The sequence below is a fragment of the Drosophila pseudoobscura genome, chromosome 4 (genome assembly GCF_009870125.1).
Source record: "Drosophila pseudoobscura strain MV-25-SWS-2005 chromosome 4, UCI_Dpse_MV25, whole genome shotgun sequence".
Classification (NCBI taxonomy): Eukaryota; Metazoa; Arthropoda; class Insecta; order Diptera; family Drosophilidae; genus Drosophila; species Drosophila pseudoobscura.
In genome coordinates this window covers 15,395,982-15,422,173 of record NC_046681.1, presented here as the reverse complement: position 1 = coordinate 15,422,173, position 26,192 = coordinate 15,395,982, and the positions used below count along the sequence as shown (strand labels likewise).

The following is a 26,192-nucleotide window of genomic DNA, read 5'->3' as shown; positions in this document are numbered from 1 at the left end:
GCCCAGTGCAATTAGGGCGCAAAAAACCATCGTGAGAGTCACTTACACTCGATTCGAGAAGGATGGTGCCCGGCTGGAACAGGGGCGGAGACTGCGAAATGACTTTCAAAGGGGCGAAGAGTATCTTATAGATTGACAAAGATTGAAGATCTGTATGAAAAGTTCTTTGTTGACTCTACACGTGGGACAGTTCTCCCTTTCCCTCTTTATCGGAAGAGCTTCTGAAGCTCCAAAAAAAGGCAACGAGGGGGCTCTATTGGCAGGAAGGCCAGGAAGAAAATCGTTCAAGGGACAAGGAATATTAAGGAATAATATATATACAGAATTTGTACTTTTCAAGGATCAATTCTTTACAAGAACTCCACAGATCCTATGTATAATATTCATTGTATCTATGGATTCTACAATTCCTCTTCTTCTACCTCTACTCTTCTCTTTAGCGCATCCTAAGGAAGGAAACCCTCGAGGGAAAACCCCTTTTGGTGGCGCCACTGCCCCTCCAGCAGCAGCAGCAGCAGATACTTTGGTAAAACAGGCCTCAAGTCTTAGGCCCCCATTGATTGTTATGTAAGCGGCTTATAATTTCTTCCCCCCAAAACAGAGCGAGAGAGAAAGGGCTATGGGAGAGAGAACGAGCTACAGGGTGGTACAGAGAGGGAGATAGAGAGAGGGGAGCTCTACCGAAAGGAGGAGAATTATAATTTTTGTTGCTGTTGTTGTTGTTGGGCGTTGCCCCAAGTGTCGATTGCTATTGCTTTTGTTGTTGTTGTTGTTTCTGTGTGTGGGGGCGGCTGTGGCTATCGGTATCGTTATCGTCACTGCTGTTGCTGTTTTCCCTACTTTTTTGCTGTTTTTTTGATTTTTTTTGCTAGAGTTTTTCCCATTTTCTGGTTGCTGTGGAAATTGCTGTTTGCCGAAATGGAAAATGTATGTTTGCGGGCGCTTAAAAAGTAAATTATAGATCTTTTTTTCCTTTTCTTTATTTCCTTGGGGCCCAAACCCAATCTCAAGCGAGAAAATTCACTTGCGGCATCACAGAATCGTGTATGAAATCTTTGCGACTGGATTTGGGAGTGGATTTAGGCTGGGGATTAAATGGGGATAGTCGTACATAGAGGCAGGCTTGAGGGTGTGTCAATTAGCCAAATCAGTGCTTGAGGGAATGTGAAAGCTGCTTTAATAGCAACAATAATGGATATTTTACTATAAATTTATTCCTAAACTGAAATTATACAACAATTCGTGGATCTATGGGCATATTATCCTAAAGAGATGTTTTTAGGGAATTTTCACAGCCCTAAACTCCTGCTTAAACGATGTGTTACCCTTCCCTAACCTATCCCAACCTTTTACGTCATTCCGGCGTTCAAAGAAGTTCATTTTCCCAAACGAAAATCGACCTCACAGCCGAATATTTCCCTGTTATACAATCGCCAAGCCCAACCTATAAAAAAAAAACCCGAATGTCGTAATAAAACTCTTAAGCCCCCAAAGCCCCAAAACTCACTTTCCCGCTGCTGTCAGAAAGCGGAGATTTTCACTGAATTATTTTCACTTTTTCTTCAAAGACTGAAAACGAAAGTGAAGCAAAGTCGAATCGAATGGAAGCCCCACCACTCCACACTGGAGTAGAGCCAGAGATCGCACAGAGAGCGCGAAGAGATATTAGATACGAGAGTAGGCCTACCAAAAAAAAAAAAGACACACACAGTCTCTGTACCCCGGTCTCTGGGTAGCAGTCGATGAGTAGTCAAAGTCAGAGTCAGTGCCAGTGCCAGTGCCAGAGTCAGAGTCAGAGTCAGTGCCAGAGTCGTTTGTAGACGGAATCGAGTCGAATGCTGATGAGTTTGGCCTACTTTCACTTTCATTTTCTAGTTTTTGGCTCACAAAAGCGTAATCATTTTTTTTTTTTTTTTCGACCCGGTTTTTCCAGAGAGCCAAGAGAGCGGATGGCAGAGAGCGAGAGACACGGAGAGACCCACTGACAATGAAATAAAGTTGTTTCATATTTCATGGGCTGCTGCTGGAGGGGAAAACTATTTCCAGAGGCAGGCACAAAAAATGTTTGGAAATTACTCATCGGCGGAGTCTCTTCTGATGGATTTCCCATGCAAAACACTGCACAGCACGGCACTACACTCTGCTACATGGCACTACACTGGTATATTGCTCTTCACTTTCACTTTTTGTTTTTTTTGTTGTTTTTGTTTTTGTGTTTGTGGCGTCTTCCAATGACAATTAGTGGCGGCAGCAAACAACACACCGCACTGTACGATCCACAAAGTTTCTCATTTTAATTGCAACGAACGATACAACAACAACAACAACAACAAAAACAAAAACAACAACTACTACTACATTTTTAATTGTTATTGCTTTCTGTGTTTAGTGCTCGAAACTAAATAGCAACTGTACTTACTTTATATTTGTATTTTTTTGGGGTAAAAGTTTTAATTATTTTTTTGTGGATTGGATTTGCATGAGTGCCGCCCCCCAGCCCCTGCCCCTACCCCTGCCCCGCGCCTGTGTTTAATTGGGGGAAAACATTGTGGAAAAGTGTTGGGCTGGAAAAACTAATAACGTTTGAGGAAAAATCATTGCCTTTGAAATGAGTGCATATCGTACACTGGGGAAAATGTACAAGTGACCTCCTAAAAGGTCTTAAAATAAAGAAGTTTAAAAAAAAATTAATATAATCAAATAAAAAAAAAAAAATTTTAAATCAAATAAAAACAAAAAATTATTTAAAAAATATATATGCCCATTAAAATTTAAAGATTAGTAAAAATAAACACACAAAAAATCAAACACGATTAAGTACATTTTTGTTGAATTAGAATTAATAAAAATTATTTTTAAAAATTATTTGTACTATAAATCAATGCATTTTTTTTATAAGATAGGAAAATTGTGTGACTAGTGCTTTCAATATAAATAATTAAATCATGTACCAACTGGGTAAATACAAAATAAAAATCCAGAAAAAGCAGAATATTTTATAGAAAAAAATTATATAGAATTTCAATTTAATTTAAAATGGGTTTTTGCCAGTGTATAAATACAAAGAGTTATATTTTTGGGTTGCCATGCAACAATGTGCCACATATTCCCGATAAATGTGCAAAACGATGGAAAGTTCCACGAAATCTTAAATTTTCCTTTCTTCTGATAAATATTTGAAACTCTTTTGCAATGTCTGGGTCTCTGGGGAGTGGAAAAACCCACAATTTATCACAGAGCCGAACTTCCAAAGACCCATCTGCAGCTGCTTCCATGTCTGAGGGGGCAGGGTCTAGATGCTGGCTAGACATTTAATCTGTGAATGTTATAGCCACCCGAAAACAGCAACAACTACAACAACAACAACCCTCGAACAACACTCATGTGCCAGTCATTAGAAGCTCATTGAATATTGCGACATCACGCCTGTCGGATCGTTCGTTCGTTCATTAATTGCATGTGCCCTGTATCTGTATCTGAGAGATATATATATCTGCAACTACACCTTCAGAGCATCTCTCTCTCTCTCTCCCTCTCCCTCTCTCTCTCGTTCTTTTTCTTTGCACACATTTTGCGCATATTTCGGCATTTGATTTATGGCCTCCCCTCCAGAATGTGCCTTTAATGTGCCTCTTCTTTTGGGCTTGGGTTGCCTCTCCGTTTCTCTCTGCTCTTCTGTTCTCATAATTTCTCTCTTGTCTTTGCCATCTTTCCGTTTCTTTGGTATTTGTTTTATTTGTCGTTTGGTATTTTGATTGAAATTGATTTTATTACTCTTTTTATTTGCTCAACTCAAATTATGTGGCGAATTTTATGATTCCATCTTCGCCCTCTGCGATTTTTATTGCCTGAAACTTGATTTTGGCTCCCCTCCCCCCCCCCCGGCAAAGGCAAGTGCCATTTGGGTATTTCCCAGGCCGATAAAAGGGCTCTTGGCAGCCATGGGTTAAGAGTTGGCCCGAAACACGTTCATGATTATTCCAAGTAGGTTCCAAAGTCCAGCCATAGAAAGTGGTTTGAATGAAATGTTGCGCTTTTTGACTGAGTTACGATAGTTTGGAGTCTGTTATGGATAGTATTTACGACTAAACTTGTGCCTACATTCTCCCCTTTTGGAATTCTACCACAAATAGCTTTCATCCATCGAAGGTATCTCATTAGCCATAAGGAAGACCCTCTATATCATTATTTCTGTGCAAATTAAGGCGCTAGAAACTGTTTTGATTGAGATCGTATAATAAATGACTGAGTTACGATGGGTTGGAGACTGTTGGGGATAGTTTTTTAGTGTATTTGTGGTATATTTTAAGGGTTTTCCATAGGGAACCACCTTTATCCCTTATAATTCCATTCAATTACATAAATTCCGTGTATTCCTACAGAGTTTTGATGGTTTAAAGTCCGATAGGGATAGAATTGAAGGTAATTTACGTTCCCCCTCCTCCATTTGATATTGTTCCTCCATCCAATTTATCTAATTAGCCATGAGACCTCCCACCCTACAGCATCGTTCCCCCGTATAGCCATAGCCGTGGGCCCCTACTTACCCTGCATTTTCGGCTGCAGCAATTGACATCTGTTGTTGGGGCTCATCTGTTAGCTGCAGCGTTAGATGATGCTCCCGATGATGTGCTGTTTGTGGCCGCTGCCGCTGCTGCTGCTGCTTCTGCTCTTCTGCTTCTGCTGTACTTTTCGTCGTTTGATTTTCTGATGCCTAACTGGAGGATTGAGGATTTAGGATTGGGGGGTGGCAGGTGGCGGGGGCTTGGATAGATGCACGGCGGATGAAAAAAAACGCGTTGGAAAAAACGTAAATGAAACACTGGAAAAATGAAAGAAAAGAGAAAGGAAAATTGTATTAACATTTGCTACACGCTACGGCTTTTGTTCGTACTGTTTTATAGTATTATTTCTTAACAAAACGCCCGGCTTGACATAAGTTGCCACACTCGAGGGGAGAACAGGGGCACTGCATGGGGGAAGAAAAGCTGGCAAAAGCAAATGCCAGATGGCCACTTGAAGACTCAAGTTACAAGAAACACTTAGGGCCAAGACTTGGGGGCTCCGAGCGCAGAGCGCAGAGCACAGAGATCCCTTTCCCTCAGAGGGAGCAGCAGCAGCCCCATGGAAAACCGAAAAAAGAAGAACCCTATACCTATGCCTATTCCTAGCCCCAAAAGACGGAAAAACGAAATGAGTAAAAGACGCCGAAGAAGAGTGTGTGTGTGTGTGGAGGGGCATGCTGAAGGGGTGGAAGAGAGGAGGCCTCTTTTGTGTTGCCAAAGGCGCAGTGTAGTGTTCTTTTAGCCCCACCCCACCCTCCCATTACCCCTCATCATTCACTGTTTTCGGCAGGCAAGGGTTAAGGTTTAAATGTATCTCGGAAAAGGATTCAAACGAAGGAGGGGAAGGAGGGCTCCTACGAGCAGAAGCTGCTGCAGACAATAAGGAGACGTGTCGGTGGGGAGGAGAAGGAGCGAAGGGCATGCAAATAGGATGGAGGGACGTCTTATAAGTAAATGGTATGCCAGAGAGACAACCATCTATCATTATAGGGAAACAGATGATAGATCATCATTTATTGGGGATGGGAACCGATTATCATAATGATATATGGCAGGTTCTAAGCTGGTTTTCTATTCAAAAAGCTTAATGATATGCGAAAATAACAGTTATGGATGGACAAAGTCGTATGAAGACTCTTGTATCATCCTTCAACTATTCATAACCCCTTGAAATGTGATCCGATATCAGAGATCTATATCTCTCTCCCCATAAACCCTTCCATCTACAAGATACAATAATACCCGTATAGCCTCTAGTTTCTGCTCAAATTAAAGTATCTTTTCTGCTGGGGTTTTTGCTTCTCATTTTCTTGGGATGGGCCAACGTGTCGTATGCGCAACGAGGAGCCTACGATGACAGCAGCAGCCACCACCCAAAAGAGTTTTTCCACACACACACACACGCACACATGGCAGCATGGAGCATTCTTGCCACACACAGATACATTTGTATCTTGTATCTGTAGCTGTGTGTGTGTGTGTGTGTGACATGGGGAGAATGCTTTATTGTATTTGCTTTTTAAACATCAACAACATTTTCTTCTTCTGTTGCACACACACAGATACAAGATACAAGATACAAACAGAGAGGCAGAGTGAGAGAGAGAGAGATACAACTGCCACTGCGACTGCATTGCGTTTTTCTTCATTGTTTTTGCCTGCCCCTACCCCCCAAGCCCTTGGGGCATACCCCCCTGGCCACTGCACTCTCCTCTCTGCCCCGCCCCTCCAGAAACTTGTTTTATATAATTTCCTGTACGCGTGGCACAAAAGCAGCAGCGGCAGAAGCATAATCGCATTCCCTCTCTTTCACTCTCTGTTCTCTCCCTCCCTCCCTCTCTCTCTCTCGCTCTCTCTCTCTTTCGCTCTCTGTCTATTCTTTTGTCATGTATTTTTGCTGATAATAATATGCATTTCATTGTTGTTGTTGTCATTGTTTATAATTGTTGCTTTGTACGCGACTTTGTGCGGCTTAAAAGATGCACAGATACATTGCGGACACATGTATCTGCCAGATACGCCAAGTATTTAAACGAAACGCCAGAATTTTCATAGAACGACGTCTTTGGGTTGATTAAAACTAAGAAGCAAAAGATATATCTAAGAGGAGATTTATAAATGTATCTCCCCCTCGAAACGATAGCGAAATTGTATCTTTTAAAGGATAAATACACCAAGGGAATATTTATTGGTATTTTAATCAAAGAATAATTAAATTCACATTCAAAAACAGGGGATTTCCATCGATTCTCTCTCTGGAACCAAGCCCCTCATAAATCATTATTTTCTAGATCTATTTCGAGACCTGAAGACCCAAAAAATGGTAGAACTGCCGCCCAACACGCCACTTCATTAAAGGAGATTCACTAAATTTTCACAAAAGCCTGTTAATTGAGCGAAAGAGAGACGATGATGGGGCGGGGGGACACAACTCTATGAACTATCTGTATCTTTGGCTTTTCCTGTTTGCACGAAACAGTTTCAACAAGTCGCAGGCGAGACTCAGACTCAGAACTCGACTCTCAGGCAGAACAAATTTCATTTCTGTTTATTTTTATTATTATTGTCGTCGTCTGACGGTCGTCGCGGCTTGAAAATATACATATTTGTTTGTGGATCCGATTTTATTTTTATCAGCGCCACAGACAAGGAAGGAATGCTCTCTAAAGAGAGATAAACAGAGAGAGGGAGAGAGAGGGAGAGAGAGAGAGACTATGAGAGGAAATGTAAACAAGAACAGAAAATGCAGTTTTTGATAATGATTGGTGTTCCTTCTCTTTTTCCTGCCTTTTCTTTGTGTTCTCTTTGTGGCTACCTCTTCTTCTTATCTTCCGTTTCTTCTTCTTCTTGGGGTTTCAGTATTTTATTTATTTTATTTTATTTATTGACTGTAAATTTACAAGGAGAAAACACTCTCTGGTGCATTCCTACCTCTTTCGTTATCTCAGAAAGGTGTTATACCATCTTCAACTATTCATAACTCGGTGAAAACTCAATGGTTCCTAATGATCGTTAATTCTCAGCTTGTGTGTTCCATTATCTACCATTTAACATCGAGATGTCATGGTCTAACTCTTAACCCCTAGCTGCCACATTAATTTTAACAACTTTTACTAACAAAAATTACCTCTTTTTGTCGTCTTTTTTGTTCTGCTTGTGGCGTAACAGTTTGCGGCAGACGAAACTTACGAAAGTTAGCCGCTTTACAAAGAAACTCCGCTTAGAACCGTGTTCAACCCACCAATCCTCTCCTCTCCTCAAACATTGGAACGAGACACAAAACGCCAGAGAGTGGAGTGGAGGAGAGTGGGGGCTGGGCAGGGGGGTGGTTATGCAACACACGAAAGAAGCGAATCGGTTGCACAAAGCAAGCGAACGACGGCGACGACGACGACGAAGCGGCATCTCCTACCTGGAGGGAACCGGTTTACCCCTCTCCCTCTCCAAGAGATTCTGCACATTTTACCGTTAACATAATGGCTAAATCACCGTTTAGAAAACCCAAGAACGAGGGGCAGAGAGAGAGGGACAGAGGAACAGAGCAGAAGATTTCCAAAGAATTCTCTTCGGCTTTGGCTTCGTCTTCATCTTCATCTTCGTTTCGTCTTCGTTTTTTTCCTACAGTTCTTTGGCAATTTTTCTCCTTTTTTTTCGCAAAGTATTATATTATTTTTTTCTGTTCGTACTCGTAATTACAGTTTTTTTCCGCCAAGACGTGCTTAGAATTTAATTAAATTAAAATTACACAGTGAGTGCCAAAAGTTTGCAGCAGCGAGAGAGACAGAGAAAGAGAGAAGTGGAGAACGAGAGAGGTGAGATAATGCCCGAAACGTATAATTTTCCAGAGAGCGAGCGAGCGAGAGAAAAAGAGGGATTATACGATTACGATAAATGTGAGAGGACGGGTAAATTCTATGGGAAATTTGATTACAAATTTAGGGAAATTTGTATTTAATTTGGAGAAAATTATTCCCAGGCTCCCTAGGAGTCCCAACAAATTTATTCTTCAAATATTATATTTTATCATTAAGCAAATTAAAAAACGGCTGAATTCCCATTCAAAAATTTACCATAATTTTATAGCTTTTTGTTTTATAGTTTCAATTATCAAAAATCTACAAGAAATGATCGCTCATTAATAAACATAATTTATGACGATATTTGTTAATCATTTCCACACCCCCGGCACAATTCCAAGAACTCCCGAAAGTTCCTTCCTTCACCAAATACATTACGTGACAATTTTATCAACACTCCGTACAAATTTCTGCATAAAAATAATATTCAAATAAATAACCGAAAAATACTCGAGAAATAAGGAGGATTGTTTATACGAGTAGCAACGGATACGAGTTGTACCGTAAATTGTGTGTAAATTATGTTATGAACACAACATTTCAGAGGCACTTGATTGATGGTTCTCCTTGGGTTGAGATATGAGGGAGAAGTCTCAAGAGAAAGGTGCAGGGAAGAGGTAGAACTCTGCAAGAAATCCCTCTAAAATATCAATTCAAAGATCAAGCAAGAAAATTAAGAACCTCCTACAATTAATGGAGGAATTAATTCCTAAGATAAAGATCTCTCATCCAATTGAAGGCAAAAATGCCAGCAATCTCTTCGAAAGCTATCCAAAGTATCAATTCCGATTCGAATGCTAATTGAAGATCTTGTTTCTACATCCGATGGCAATCAAAACTCATTGAAATAATAGGCCTCCCAATCGGTGTTCGCAGATAAGCACCTCTCCCAATCGAATGTCTGTATATTCCTTCCAAAACCCCAAAGAGTACCGCCGTCTTTCTTATCGCTGACACGATTCGTGCTTTTTTTTTGCCAGGTTATCGCATTACTGTACTTTTTCCATATCTAAGTAGATCCGATCCGAGACCTTGTTTGAAATTCCGCAAAAAGCATTTCTCTTGTCCATAATTTAGGTCGGTTTAAAATACATAAACTCATTATTTCTGTGTCTGCGTTTCGTCGTGTGTCGTGTGTAAAGACAATAAAAACAAAAAGTGTTTGCAAAAAAAGATTCGGCTTCGTGCGTTAAAAAATGGTTTTATTGTCGCGTACGCAAGAATACGTACAAAAATGTGTGTGGCCCCAATATGGGAAACATAAAACAATGAGACATTAATAATGTTAAGCAAATAGAGAAATTTACACAGAATAAAGTTGACAAATAAATGGCTATCTTTGGGACTGGAAAGAAGGTCTTTACGAAGGAATTTCGCGCCTGAGATTGCGATGAAAGTAGGGAGCGTGCAAATAAGGAGTGATCATTTTCCTGGGATATAAACTTTAAGCTCTAAAATCTCTGGGGGAACGAACAGGAAACGGTGGATACTTGAACGGCCATTAGAGGAACCTAAAGACATGCCTCGTTTTCTTTACGGGGTTCCGAACATTGGATGCATGCATAATGACAGACCACGGCACAGTCTTAGCCAACTTCAAACGATTTTTGGCTGGGCGGAGGTTTATCAAACTCCAGGCACAACTTTGAGTACAGAAAGTGCTTCCGCATGGAGTGCGCTATCAGCAGTGCTGTGGGCCGTGAAAGAAGCAAAGCCAAGAGGGGCCCACATAGGGGCTAATGCCGCACAAAAGCCACCGCTCGAGGCCCGAGACTATCATTCGACATGTTTTGCATATCGTAGCGACAGCGACAGCGACAGAGAGAGAGCCACTCGGGGGGGAAAGAGTCGTATTTTTCCTATAGAGATATCAACAGGTTCGCTCGGGTTTACGTGAGTGGAATATCGCATAGAAACCCCAATGGGGGGAAGCTTCCCCGCAGCTGTTTAAACCCCACATAAATACATCCCACCGATCGGCATGGAGATAATCCTCCTCGAAAACCTGCCCAAATGCTCGTTCAAGCTGCGCAAACACCCAAAATCCCCTCCCAAAAACATTCGATATTTGGGTTAAGCTATCGGCTGTCTATGGAATGTGTTTTGCAGCATAAATCATTGGCATTCATACAGTTTCTGTGCGACGTCTAACTGCGGATTGGCATGCAAGCCAAAGACCGAAAGATGGCCCAAAAGAAGCTCCAGCCAGAGCAAAGCAGGGGGGCAAAGAATGTGGAGTTAAAGATCTTCTTAGAGCTCAAGTTTTAGGATATCTCAAACTACCATTTCCATGTAATATTCATTAAAATTCTGTCATTATTTTTCACAGAAAACTATCATTAAGGCGCAGTGCCATACCCTTAAACCCACAACCAATTAACAGCAAAAAAACACACTTAAAACCACATATTCAGTGGAAGCCTCTTTCCCAATCCCGAAACCCGAATAACCCGTAAAAATTCCCTTAAAAACCAAATGCCCGGAAGCGTTTTAGCCACCATGAAGGCAAAGATGGCAAGTGCTTGGCCCAAAGGCCTAAAAGATACTGCCTGCTGTTGTTGTTGTTGTTATTGTCAATCAATTCATTAATCATTCGAAACCGAATCCCAAAAGAATCCACGAATCTGGACAAGAGTTTTGTTCTATCTATCGATGCGGCTGCTGCTGTTATTTTGTATCTTGTATCTCAGACTTTTGCTTCATTTGTGCCCCCGAAAACGTGTTTATGTCAAATTTTCGGGCAATTAATCAAATCAAAATGAGAGTGAAAGAGAGGTAGAGCGGAAAGAGATGTTCGCTAATTTTCCATTATTCATTTTCCTTTTGGTTTTTTGGGGATTCCCATATTCTGCTTCCTGTTTTGCCAAGTAAATTCTCTCCCCTTCTGAGAGAAGGGGCTTTCCTTTCCTTTTGGTCGATTTTTCCTTGACAGCCTGGCCGATAAGAAAATGTGACCTTTTGACATGAAAATCTGTCCCAATTCATAATTTTCCCCTCTTAAATTTCCTTCTCTTTAGCTTTTCACTTCATCAACTTCTGTATAATCTCTCATATGTCACGCATTTCCCATCATTTTCCCCGCGCGGACCATTTCATTGGTCCCCTACGTTTTTATGATGGATTTTTATGCATTATTTTTATGGGGAAGGGCACTCCATAAACTCCACTCTTGTAAAGGATCTAGGGATCAAGTGGAAGTGCCAGACTTGTAGTCGTAAAAACTTAATTAGTTTTGGAAAAACATTTAGGAGGTAATTTGGGGATAACATTTTACAGGAAATTCCACAGGAAGGGAGCGGGAGAACATGGTTTAGGGGGAAGAATACATCTCATAGGTGGAAAAATAAAACCACTAGTCGTGAAAGATGACAATTTTCCCTTTAAAAAACGCTCGGCTTTCATAAAAACCCATTGCCAAATAAACTCTGACATCATTTTCCCACACAAAACTCCATATCTTCAATCCCTTCGCTTTCGTAAATAACTCATTTTACAATAATCAAGCCCAGACCCCGCCATAGATCTCGTTTAAACCCTATAAAATAGGCATCTCCATCCACTAGATGTCAAATTTAGGCACCAGACACACGAAAAAAGAAAGGAAAACCCCGGCAATCGTTGGCGAAATTTACATAAAATCCAAATAAATAACCAATAAAAAGCAGAGCCTACCACAAAACCAAAAAAAAAGTGTGAGCTAAGTGGAGGGAATATTTATTTATATTTTTTTTTTTTTTGTGTGCTGCAGATGACTCCATCATCAGAAAAAATATAGATACAGAAAGAGACAGAAACTATGAAGCAGAAATATACAAAATATAAAATCTATTGTTGGTACAATTTTCAATATTTTCGGAACAATTTTCCCAATCAAAAATATATCACATATCGATGGGGTATACATCGTATAGATATTCCATATATATGTTTGTATTTCTCTGTATTCTGTATTCCATTTGGCCATTGTTTACACTTGGAATGCAAATTAGTTTTGTGCCACACAGAAATGGCGTAGATTCCATTCGATTCCGATCCGCAAATACAGAGAGTACAGAAAACACAGCCAAAAGATACATGTGCGCGCATGCAGATACATTTGCAATACGATGCATAAGTGTGGATTTATTTTATGGAGCACTCGACTTAAAATCAAATCAAAATCAAAATCACAATCGTCGCAGCGCTGGAATTTTCTTCGCCAAGCGCCGAGCGAACGATGACGCAGAAATACTCGTAAATTTATGAGTGAATATTTCCACTACGAATACGAATACGAATACGAATATATGCTCTATATTCTAAAGACACATCCCATCCACGATGAGTGCTGTGTGCTGCGTGGGGCATAGTTGTATGCAAATTTCACAGGGAAGAAGGTTCGCTGAAGGGTATATCGATTTGATGAAAGGAAAGTCCACCCCAGATCTACCTTGTAAAAAACTTCCTTTAAGTGTCGGTAAAACATTTGCTTCTTCTATTGCCTTACAGGGTATCTGTGAATCGATTAATCATCAATTCCAATCACCATTTATTGCGCGTTATAAATGTTTAATTGAATCACATTTGGGTTTGTGGAATTTCAAACCAAAATTTAATTGAATTCGAGGGCTAGAAAATCGAAAGAAATAAACGACAAAAGAGAGGGAGGAAGGGGGTAGGAAGGAGCGCTGGAAGAGGGGAACAAAGAGAGGGAGACTGTAAAGAGGAGTGGCAGTGGCTCTGGGGGTGGGGGTGGAGGCCGCAAAACAGGTGTTGAATTACAGTCCCCGAAAACCAAAAAATAAACCAGAACCCACTCTCTTCGATCTATTTCTGGACTTTCTGTGCGATTTCCAAGACTCGTCTTTCAAAGCGCACTCCGAAATAAAATCCGCTCCATTAATTGCACAATGCCCTGCCCTGCCCTGCCCCATGGGGCACTCGTAAAAATCAATAAATTGCTATCATTATCCCATGGGATTTGGAATGCAAGTCATGTGGAAAACTGATTTGATTAAGGGAATAAAAAATTCATTTTTGCAACAAAAAATCTCTTGGGAGAGAAAAAAACTAATTTCACGGAATTTTCAAATATTTGAATAAAATTTCTATGGAAATTTAAAAGTTAAAAAACTGGAATTTTGGGTAAATTCAAAGAAATTCAATTAGAAACCCCACGAATTAAAGATAGAAGCTTTCTATATATTTTCAGAAAAAATACTAAATAAAATACTAAATTGCCAATTTATGTATCAACGCCTTGTCGTAGCCCACCTTATCCCTTTTCACACTAAACCAATGTTTTTCGGGGCCACAGAACCTGATCCGCTGCACACCGCACTTTCTGCATTTGAGAACTTCTTTTCACACAGAACCCACAAAAAAGGGGAACGAATACTCCGTATAAACCGGCTCTCAATTCGTCCAACAGCTGCAAAAAATCTCATTCCTTCCAAAAAAAACACACAAAAAATGCCGAAAAATATCACAAAAAACAAAAACAAGAGAGCGAGGAGGCTGCTGCAAAAACGAGTCGCCGTCTAATATAATTTCTATAGAGGTTCGTCCGCTGGAGGAAGAGGAAGACGAAGACGAAGAGGAGGAGGAGGAGGAGCTGCAGCGTCCGCCGCCGCGTCTCCCATTGTCTCGGGGATTGAGATTTCGGTGTGTGGCGGACGGCGGTGCTTCTTCCGAGGGGCATTATTATTTTCGACTGTCAGATTTGAATACACAACGGGCCCCAGAACAGACATCGTCGCAGCAGCAGCGGCAGCGGCAGCAGCAGACATAAATCTTGTTTTGATTTATTTAATTTTATTCCCCCGATGCGATGCGAAAGAGGTCCTGCTGCTGCCGCCGATGTTGCAGTCCGAAAAGCTCGGCTGGCATAGTTTTCAATTAAAAAGGGGAGGAGGGAGGCTTACACTCCTTCGGGAAGATGCAGGAATCTCCTTGGAGGTGTTGCAAGATGTTTGTTTTCTCTTAGAAGAAACAACACCAACCACAACAACCACATGTGAGTAGTGGCAACGAGAGCGCGCGCTTTTTTTTTGGGGTACGTTTCGTCGGTTGTTTTTTCGTTGATGACCTTGAAAAAGCTTTATCTAAAAATCGAGTGCAATCAACTTTATAAAACGCACACACACACAGCCGCAGATACGCAGAGCTGCCACACACACACACGCACACACTCGTGCAATGGGATTCCGAATCGAGCCCAAAGCGTACGAGCGTTAGGTAAAGTCTTGGAGCTGCTCCACCTCCTCCTCCACCTCCTCCTGCTCCCCCCTGATGGCTCTCTTCTTTTCTGTTGGGCTCTGGCTCTGGCGCTGGCGCTGGAGAGGTTTCTGCTGCTGCTTTTGCTGTTTGATGTGTTGTTTGTTGTATTGGTTAGACCCGCACACACACACACGCCTAATAATTATTCTAGATTCTCAAATTCTCAAGCAAAAACTGATACGAGAGCCTTCGTGTGTGTGTGTGAAAAGGTGGTCGCTCGCTCTGACGTTCGTTCGACTTTTGGTCGGTCATTCGCCACCGCTCTGCTCTTGTTGTTTCTCTTGCTGTTGTTGTTGCTGTTCTTCTCCTCCTGCTGCTGCTTTATGGGCATCTTTCGGTTTCGATTTCGGTTTCTTTCAGTCTTTTTGGTAATAATAGAGTTTAGTTGGGGCCTTTTTCAGATCGTCTGTTGGGTTTTAAGTAACAGGTAAGAGGAATAGAAAAGAGAGAGAGAGAGAGAAGTCCGAAACGATTTCGCAAGATATCAAATGCAGTTAAAACTAGAACTTGATTTGCCGGGGGGTTTTCGATATGGCAGGCCGAAAGTGTGCCGAAAGGCCCATTGGTTGTGAAATAATTGCTGGAAAGCTCCGACGGGGTCAAAGTGGTGCAGAATAGAACACAACAATATTCGGAGTTGATTCCGAAAAAATAAAACTGTTTAAAAACCTGCCTAAACACTTAATCACTGATCGTAAATGATGAAAACTAAATTAAAACGTTCTGGAATAGTTTCGGAATTGACTCCAAAAAGATAAACTGATTAGAATATTGCCAAATGATTTATCAAACATCTAAAAATGATAAAAAAAAGGCCATGAAAATTTTCGGAGTTGACTCCGAAAAGTCCGAAAGTTATAGTGAGATAGGTATACACATTTGAGTTAATCTAGAAATGAAAACCTGTGTTTTAAGAGCTTAAGACCTTCTCAATTAACTTTCAAAGTTTACTCCGAATATGTAATAGCTACAGTAATGGGTTAAAACCGGTTCGATTTCAGATTAACAGCAAAACGCCATAATCTTGAAGTGTATTTACATTGGACAATCCATTCGGAGTCCGCTCTGCCCCGTACCGCCCTGCACCGAGAGCCGTCTGACTCATGGGCGCCCTAATCAGACAGACCCTTCCCTGTAGTTTTTTTTATAGATACAGTCACGCCCCTCCCTCCAGGCCCCACCCACTCGCCCTGGCAGCACGCGCGTTCTGACCATTTCAATCACTCCGAAATCAACTAATACTCGTAAAAAAAGCAAACCAGAAAAATACTTTGACAAAGCAAATATTTGGCAAATATAATGGGCATTCCTCTGCCGCTTTTTCGCTGTGTTGTTTCTTCGGAAGGGGGAGGTGTTGGGGTTGGGGTTGGGGCTGAGAATGGGATGCCTGCATTAGCTCACGCTCAAAGCGTTTTCGGAGTGAATGCCTACCAGAAATCGTTGGTGTTGCTTTTTGTTTTTGTTTTTGTTTTACGAGAACGAACCTATGACATCAACATTATTTCGGCCAAAAAGCCAGCTGAAAATTATTTATTTCGTATATTTAAATTTCAACAGAGACAGAGAGCCACCGAGAGAGAGCGAAAGAGAGAGGGAGAGCAATGTGCAAGTGCGGAGTGGCCTTTTTGGGGCGGGGGGGGGAGCGGTGTATGTGGGTACCTCCAAAAGCCGAGTTTGTCTCGAGTTTTTCCCTATAGAAGGCAGCAGCTCTGTCGCTTGGCCTTAAACGACTTTGATTACTTAATTCGCCAGAAAACCAGATGAGCTAATCATTTGGCTTAGCCTTAGCCCCTATCCACAGAGAGCCACAGTCGGAGCCACAGTCAGAGCCACTTCCAGAGACTTTCGGACTTGCCACAACTTTGACTTGGAGATTTTTAATTAAGATAATTATAGTTTGAGGCCTGAAGTACCGCCAGATCTCGCCCTCTCTCTCTCTCTCTGTCTCCCTTTTCCCAGAGATTCCTTTTGAGCCAAAACATTTGTTTCTTTTGGTTTTTTGTGTCCAAAATGTCAGTCATTTCAAATATTTGTGGGTCGCCAGCGGATGGACTGATGGATGGATGGATGAATGGCTGGGGGATCCTCGAGCAAGGGAAACAGTTCTTATTTTTTTTGCTTATAGATAAACACAGACGTCAATTAGTTAATATGCTTTTAAAAAAGAGAAACACCAGCAGCAGCAGATCTGTATAGTATTCTGTCAATGACACACACGACAGACGCCACAGACGACAGACGCCAGAGGGAGATGGGAGATGCGATACGAGAGGGTGGTACAGTAGGGCTCAAAAAGCGCTTGCATTCCCATTTGTTGCTCTTTTTTATTGGCTATTATACAACAAATACACGAGGCAGCGGCAAAGACAAAAAAAGACAAGAAGGAAATGCAAGCCGAAGGCAGAGATACCCTTCTTGTGGGTTCTTATACGATTGTATCTTCTATCTGGTACATTCCATCTCCACACCTCAATACCCCCTCTGCCTTTTTGAGGGTATACTGCAAATGAGTATCAAATCAAATCAAATCAAATTCGTTTGAAGAAACACTCACAAACACACAATCGCTGGGGGGAACCCACACACACATGCACATATGGGGCATGGGGGCATACATAATATTCAGAAAGAAATCGCACCCAAAAAACCAAATTGGCATAAACTACGCCGAAAATAAATTTAAATCTAAAAATGAAATTTAAAGAGCAGCAACAGCAGCAAACACAAAACACGAAACGAATCAAAACACACATAAAAAACAAATGCAAAAACCAAAAACCAAAAGCAAAACAAAACACAGAAATATGTGAGAGAACCCCCACACTGCCCCCGCAATCGCACTTCCCTGTGAAACTACAAAATCTCTTGCGGAGCGGAGAGAAAAGAGATGAGCGGAGAGAGGGAGAGATGGGGAGAGAACGAGCGAGAATTGAATTAAAACAAACACAAAATGCAGCAGTAGGAAGCAAAAGGGTGTGAAAAGAGCCCCAGCGGAAGGGCGAGAGGGGAAAGAGAGTAGGTGTCAAAGTACGGGTACGGGTTCAGCGGATAGTGTGTGGAAGATCCCCAGAGATCTCTGTGCTTGGAGACCTTAAAGATCTCCAAAATGGTAAAACATATTCATTTTCCAGTGCATTGCAAAGAGAATTTCAAAGATATGGTAGTAGATCTCTTGCGAGTCATATGTGAGTTCTCCACCAGAAAAATCCATGAAAATATTCTTGGAACAACCCTTTTTCTTGACTTTTTCATAGCTGCATCTTTAGACCCCCTTTACATCCAGAAATCTAGGATCTTTATTGCATTTTTTTTCAACACAAATCTCCCTAAAAAAAATGTAAAATATCCCCTAAAATTCGAAGGTGTATTCCCATCAATCGATGGACTTTAAACCATCTGTAAGGTGTGCCGTGCCTCTTGATTCCCAAGAATTTAGAGATGCTTACGAACAATTTTTTAACTACTAGTTAAAATGCCAGTTAAAAAGAGACAGAGAGAGAGAGAGAGAGACACAGTTAGCGCTGGACTTCAAAAAGAAATTAAAATTATAGCAAAACTTGGAGCTGGAGCTGGAGCTCTACACACAAAAAAATAAAAATAAAAAACGATACAAAATGAGGCAGAGAGCAACTGAAAACCTGAAACCAGTTTTCACCTGGAAATTGGTCTGATATTTTTACGTACGTAGGCCAGTAATTGAAGTTAACGTAATTATAAACGTAGTGCAGCGGCAGCCACATAAAAAACGAAGAACTCGACGATAAAAACAAAAAAATGTCTTATAATACGAGTCCGAGTCCGTGTCCGTGTCCGAGCGAGCGAGTGAGCGATTTCAATGGAAGCAAAAGAATGGATGGATACGCGCCTAATTTCCCCAATTAACATGGAAAAACTTCAAAGGGACACAACGAAATTCATTTACGCTTCAGAAACGTAAGTCCGAAAACGTGTCCCCCCCTTCAAGAGAGGGAGTTTTCCCTGCGATTGCGGGTCCGAGTCCGAGTGGAGACATCATCGTTCAAGGTTCCTCCTGAGGGGACATTGACGCGCTTAAGGTCAAGCGAGAAACTCGAAAGCTGCCACAAACGATATCATCATTCCAGCAACAACAACAAGCGACAGCGACAGCAACAACGACAACGACAACGAAATGTTCTCTTTTTATGGCCATAATGCAATCGTCCCGTGTTTTATTTTATAGATACTCTCGTGCAAGAACGAAACATGAAATACGCATGGTAAAAGTTGTAAAAGATAGTGCATGGGGCATGCTCGGACCCCCCTCCTACCCCGCCCCCCTGCTGTTTTGGGGTAAAGAACCTGATATTCGCGGGAAAACAAACATCAATTTGGGAAAAGACTTTGCACATTATCAGACATGATCAGGGGCTCGGAGCTTCACACGGAATACTTTTAGAATTCATTCCTTTGGAGGAATACATCAACTAAATAGAATTTAAACAGTGCCCAGGTGTCCAAGGATCTTAAAAGTTAATCGGAGTTGGTTTCTGGAGTTCATCTTGAAGATTTTTCAACAATTAAATCAGATTTCAGACGCAGTAAACCACTCTTCGAAGCTACCTTAACATTTTAAAAGGATCGAAAGGTTCCTAAAGGACTTCATTCCGAAGACTTTTCTGTGCCAATTTCTTGTGTTTCCAAAGAAAATCCATCAAATGAAATGGATTTCTTTTACTTCTCTACTCTCCGCCTCTCTTCTCCAAAATTTGATCACCATAATCTTGGAAATTTGATACAACTTTTAAAACCTGCCAAAACTCCATTCCAAAAACATTTCGGAGTCACAAAAGATGAATAAATCATTCGAAATCTCTTGAGTTTCTCTTTTCAATCGTTTTTCGTAGACATTTTGCATAAATGGAGGCCCCGAATGAAAAAAAAACCCTCGCCTATCCACCCAAAAATCTACAGTTTACTTAGTGGCTCTTCCTCTCTCCCTGTCTCTCTCTCTCTCTCCCTCTTCTCTCTCTGTCTCTGTTAGTGCTCTCTCTCCCTGGAAGTCTCTTATCAGTCCGTTTGTCAGTGTTTTTTCAAAACAAAGTCCATTTCCATTCCGATTCCCATTGTTGGTCACTTTCGTGTCGTGTGTTTCGCGACTCTACTGTACAGTAGAGACATCATTTAAAATGCCATTATCTAATCGTTGCTTTATGGCCCTCTGAGAGAGTGTATCTGTGTGTGTGTTGGGTGTTCGGTGTGTTTGTGTGCGTTTTAGGAGGGGGGCATTCATTCTGCTGCCTTGGCGATAAGCCTAAGTGTAGCATTTTGTTAGTTTCCTCTACACCCTATGAGTAGAGGGTATTATCGACATTATTATGAACAGAAATTACCCATCTTTAAGGGGAAAACCTCTAGATAATTCCCCCAAGGGTCATTAAGGGTATCCCCAATTTCGATTTCTCCCAAGTCTATATTTTGTATGTTTAAATTTTTATTAAATTATGGAAGAGAAAGAAACTATAAAATGTGGCAATATTTGAGGTGTTCTTTATTTTAGTCGTAACTTTTTCTTTTTTGTTTTGTACAGAGTGAAACTGGTTTAACCTGTCCGAAAAAAAAAACACATACATGCTGACGGCCAAGTTAATAGCGAACAAAACAACAACAAAAAAAACCTAGCAAACAATAAACTAATTAAATCAAGCGTTCAAAAATACGTCGCAAAATCATCAAGAGAACACCGCTAGTCGTGTATTTGTTGGTGGTCTTCTTTCTTGTAAAAATAGCTGATATTTGAGCGGAGATTTCATTGAGAATCTAAATAAAAAGTGTTCTCAAAATAAATACGTTTCAATATCATATGCAAAGATCGCAGGAAAACGAAAATATAACAATAACACACTCGACACACTGGACACGCTCGTGTGACAAATGTATCTGTGAGATACGCGCAAGAAAGAAACCTTTCGTTGGATCGCCAGACGCAGACGCAGACGTAGCCGTAGGCCCCGAGACTGTTTTACGATACTCTCGTATTCTCGTATTTGTTTTTGTATTAGCAAAAGAATTCTAACTGAAACTCAACGAAACGAAGCTACGGAGCGACGAACGGAACGACGCGACTCGACTCGACTCGACTCTCGACTTCTACTCACGTTTTCTTATGTAATAGAGGCCGATCCGCCCCGTCCCGTGCCGTCCCGCCCGTCCCGCCTATGACGATGGCCTGGCCTGCACTTCTATTGAATACGAATACGATTCGTCGTCCGTTGATAAGCCTCTTGCCAAAGCAAATTGATTATGACAAAAAGTTGGGAAATGGTTAGATTCTAAGGGAAACGTTGCCGCAACAGACATTGAAGGAGAATTGCAGCCGTTGCTGAATTTATCAAGAAATTACACAAGATCTGTGTATCTGTATATCATTTACACGTGTAATTGCTATTAGCCTGAACATTGTGTAAATCTTGTCTGATGCTGTCCGATCTTAAGATCAGTTCTAAGGGATAGATTCTCCTCATTTTCCAGTAAATATATCACCCCATTTAATAGATATTTTATCCCCAAACGTATTTTTCTATATTTTCTTTACCTTTTTAGAGTAATTATTTAGATCCAAAGAACAGTAATAATCCCATAGATTATAAATCTATGAATAAATGCGTTAATCCTTTAAATTTGATTTAGTTTTAGGCTGCATTTTATACAAGATTGAATTGATTTTTGCACATTTATTTGCACTATTTTTTGCAGATTATTTATCAGGCGTTTTCCAACACTTTTTTTCAGGCAACTGGTGGCCTTTTAACAACTGTAATTTTTTTATATTTTGTATACAACTCGCAAAAGTGAAACCGTTGTGTGTATAAATATATTATTTCTTGATTTTTTTCTGGTTTTTTAAATATATTTTTTCAATGATTTTTGCAAGGCTATATTTTATTTATGGTTTTTTATTTGTATTTATTTTTTATTTGCACAAAATATGGGGTATATATATATATATGGTATATAGATCATTATCTTGCGGGGAAAATTATATAGTATTTTATCTGAGAAACTGTGGGTGTAAAAAAACTATTAATATTTTGTTGTATTTATTTCGAATATTTCCATAAATTAAAATTCACATTTGAGCGGAACGGCATGGAAACGAAACAAAATATAAATAACGAACGAATGACGAACGAACGGAGGAAACAGACGACAGCGAAACTGGCGATTACGAAACCCGAACGCGACAAAAGAGAGCGCCGCCAAAAGAGCGGCAGCAAAGAGAATGGAGCGCCACTGGAACGTTGGGGCGGTGGAACGTCCGCCACACAAGAAATTCCGCAACAAAATCGAAGAAAATAGTACTCTAAATTTTTTGGAGCAAACTCAAATCAAAAACTCAAATAAATATCTACGAATTTGGAGGAAGTTTGTTTAATTATTCATAATTTCTAGTTATTTCAAAGATACTTCTCAAAAGTATCTGCTCTTCAAAGAAACAACACGCACTCACACACACACACACAAACACACACGCGCACTTTGCTTTGCTTTTCTTTTTTTTTGTGGGCTGCGCCAACTTTTTTCCTTTACTACGAAACGCACTTTCAAGATACTTTTGTATCTTTTAGTCGACTTTTAGTTATTATTCAGAAAAGATAAATAATGTTGGAGACAGAGTGAGAGTGAGAGAGAGAGCGCGACGCGGGGGCCAACACCGCACGGCACAAGACACGTCGACAATGGAGGGGACGGACGGAAGAGAGCACTCTTCTCCGCGGCCCAGCGATTTATAAACACATTTCAGAAATATTGCATTTTACGATTCGATTGCACTCTTAGCTTGTACCGTAGATTTAACTTTTTCTTAGAATCAACAATACCCGCATTGCCGCCGAACCGAAATCGAGATCCAAAGAAATATACGTTATCCAAAGATTGTACTTGGGTTTTGTTCGACGACGGACGAGGCAACGCAACGCAGCAACCGCTCGATTCAGAAGTTGAAAAAAGTTTGGGGCCACAGTAGCCGTACAATCCAACGCGACGCAAAAATGAGCAGCGCTCTCTCCGGCTCTGGCTTTGTTTCGTTTCTCTTCGTTTCGCTCAACATCACATGAGTCTGTAACTTCGTCGGCGGTTTCTATGCAAACGAAGCAACGCTGTCATGTTAAAGCCACAGAAAACTGTTAACTAGAGTAGGAAACTCTGTTAAGTTCGAATTAGAGGACGCAGAGGGATGTTAACAGCAGCTGTGTGACGTAGTACTTTACAGTGGAGCTCTCTCTTCTGGCTTTCGGCTCTCTTTGCCACTGCTATCATATATATTCTATATCTTTACTCCAGCGCCTTGATGGCCTCCAATCAGAGCGGGATGACTAGATGGTTGGCGCTTTTGAAGAGAGAGACTGATGGAACTGCCGGCATTTTCGCTTGGTCTCCAACACTCACTGTTTTTGTTGTGTCTTTGCAGAAATTTAATGGCGGCTTCTTGAAAAACAAAAACACGCAAAGTCCATGGAACAAGGCGGGGAAAAACAACCAAGAAATGTTGAAGAGTCCCAATCAGGAAGTGGGAAAAACTACGGAAATTGCATTTCAATTGATGAAAGCTTCTCAGAAGATGTTGAATATTTATATAGATGGAAAACTTCAGAAAGTAGAAATCCTAAGAAACTAAGTTAAAATATTCAAAATGTTGGAAAACATTGCAAAGATTCTATTAAACAGAATTAAATTATACAAAATTGATTAAATCTCCCGAAATCGCTTAAAATATCTAAAAAATGTCCGCCATAAAAAATAAAAACAACATCAAAACACAACGAACACACAACAAAAACAAAATTGCGATGACGAAACACATGTTGTGTTTTCGACTCGAAACCTAAGAGAGAGCGAGAGAGAGAGAGGGTCCCGAAGAGAGCTACGAAGAGAGTGAGAGTACTGGCACTCTCTTTTGTTGCCTTGTAGTCGTCGAACCGCACGCAAAACAAAATTAAGCACAAAAATAAACAGCAAAAAGACACAGAAGAAACACAAAAAAAGCGATGGAAAAGCTCTCTTGGAACGTCGTCGTCTACGTCTACGTCGCCTTCAATTTCAATAGCAGCACCAGCCAGAGCACTAGAGAGCACCACACACACACCACACACACACACACACACTTGCATACAGTATAGCCACCTCTGACGCTACAGATTGTATATATATATATATATATAGGTATCTACTGTATATATGTATGTATTTGCAGCTATTTAGCTACTTTTTATGGCAATTTGTGTTGAGTTGTGATGCGGTTTTTGTTTTTAGAATATAATGCATTTTATAGCCGAAAAACTTGACGAAATGGGATTTCAAGTGGCTTCTCGTCAGAGAGAATTCTCGCCTCAAAAGTAGTTCTATTCGTAAGATAAATCAAAGTTATAGCCTGTCATGAGAGGAGGTACAGTGCAAGCCATTAAATATAGGATTTTGTATAATTTTGTGGCGTGGAAAATAGTCTGAAAATGGGAGATCGGTTCTTATGGAGAAGGTGTATGTTTTATCAATGAAAAATGCGAATTCCATGTAAAATAATATCTTAAATATATGTATATATAATATATAAAGTACCTTTAAAACTACGTTTGACCTAGGATATCATCTGTAAGAGAAGAGGAAAATAGTTATTAAATTCAGAAATGATATTTGAGAGGAATTCAATAATCTGTAATTATAGATATTTTCTAAAATTTTAAATCCCTTCCAATCTTTGAAAAATAAGAACCTTCTAGACCACGAAAGAGAGCTCAAATTTCGAAAAAAAACATTCCCCACCGAATGACATCATTCTTGAGTTCTCAATTAGCCCTTCTTCGAGCTCTATTATTCCATCGTCTTTCTTCGGTTTCTTTCTTCCCCCCTCCCTATACATAAATATGCCTTTATTCCCTTTTGGGCATTTGGCAAGGCAAAAGCCCAAAGAATCTTTTTCGGAAAACCCTCTAATCTTTTGCCGTTAACTCTTTGTCAACACTTGGGATTTTCTATTCTTTTTCTTTCTTTCTTATGAGTTTTTCCAGGCCTTAATTGTGCATGACAATTGTACATTTTGTGGGCTGTTTGGCTGTTGTGGGGCCCTCCTAATGTGGTTGATAATTTTATGCACATAATTGCCCATCCACTGAAACAGCAGCAAAAACAAAAAACAACATTTGCCAAACTACTGCCAGCCGCCACATCAAGTGGCAAAGAGGCAACCACCGAGTGGCAGTGACGACGGCAAGAGCCAGGGCAGAGCCATCGTGCCACTTTAATTGCTGACGGTTTGAAAACTTTATTTTTTCTGCCATTTTCTGTTGATTTTCCACCATCATTTTTTCGGTGTATTTTTTTGTTAATGTTGCAAACAATTAAATAGACAGAAAAATGACAGATACTGCCCCGCCCCTCCCCGCAGATGATAGTTTTCCTCGTATCTGACTCCAAGCTTACCTTTTACCTTTGACCAAATCAGCCAATAAAATGGCCAAGAAATATACGACAATTATAAGCAAAAGACCGCAACGAAGCCCATGAAATACGAGAGTATTAGAGCCCAGGCGGCAGGCCATAAAGCAAACTCTAAAAATAAAAATCAAAAACCAGTAGTTGGAAACGTGACGCCATCAATTTCTGTGTCTTGTCTGTGCAGACGATCCCCGCCCCTCTCGGGCTCCAGCCCAGGTCCGATAGACCCTCAAAATCAAAGTTGGGGAACCCAAAAAAGAGCAAGCGTTTGGCCAAACTTCGAGCAAAACTGATTGCTTTTCTATTTTTTGTTGGTTGTTTGCTGTTTTGCCAGGGCCTTTGCCTTGAATTTGTTTGCGGAAAACATTGAATGAAGTTTAAAAATAAATAAATAAATTCAAGTGTATAATTTACTAAGCGAAACGGTCTGTGCTTTGCAGTAAATGCAATTTTTGTGAATCATATCTTATTGGTCCTGGTTTTGAACGAAAATCAATCTGTGGTAGAAATCTAAGACCTCTATTTTAAGTTGTAGTATTTTTTCTGTGTTTTTTTAAAGTATTTACTATTTATTTTTACGATTTATTCTTTTACATTTAATTTTTTAAAAATATGCTACTAATTTTATTCTTTGTTATTTTCAATATTTTATAGTATTAACTATTTAAACAAGTTTTTAGATTTGAAAAATTTGCCACAAGTTCTAGACATTTTTATAAATATTATTGTTTGGTATTTTTAGTATTTTCTTGTATTTACTCTTTATACTTCTTTTTAGATTTGCTACAAGCCCTGAGTATTTTTTTAAATTTTATTATTTGGCAACTTTAGTATTTTCTAGGAAAATTACTATTTTTACTTTAACAATTAATATAAAAATATATACTAAAAATTTGAGGAATTTTTGTTATTTTGAGTAGATTTTACATTTGAATATTTTTACGTTCAATTATCCCAAAAAAAATATGTAATAATTTTAAACCTTTTTTCGCTCTCGATTATCGGGTATTTCGTGTATTGTTGGCGACACGCGTTTGAAATTTGTGCTAACAGAACTTTCCAT

At 40.2% G+C, this 26,192-nt stretch overlaps 1 protein-coding gene across 6 annotated transcripts in view; it reads right to left on the bottom strand.

The window, feature by feature from the left end:
* The window catches only part of tai (basic helix-loop-helix family member taiman), a 93,154-nt gene that overhangs the window by 59,211 nt on the left and 7,751 nt on the right, over nt 1-26,192 (bottom strand). Inside the window, exons 1-3 of one of the 6 annotated variants that reach the window (XM_001355806.4) lie at nt 22,485-22,665; nt 21,234-21,701; nt 4,548-4,822 (exon numbers count right to left, since the gene is read on the bottom strand). In XM_001355806.4, the coding sequence (XP_001355842.4) occupies nt 4,548-4,576 (29 nt within the window). In that variant the 5' untranslated portion in view covers nt 4,577-4,822; nt 21,234-21,701; nt 22,485-22,665. Of the gene's footprint in view, nt 1-4,547; nt 4,823-21,233; nt 22,667-24,253; nt 24,285-26,192 lie in introns of those variants that run through there. The other 5 variants (XM_033379413.1, XM_033379414.1, XM_015181495.2 and 2 more) reach the window with 5 other exon arrangements.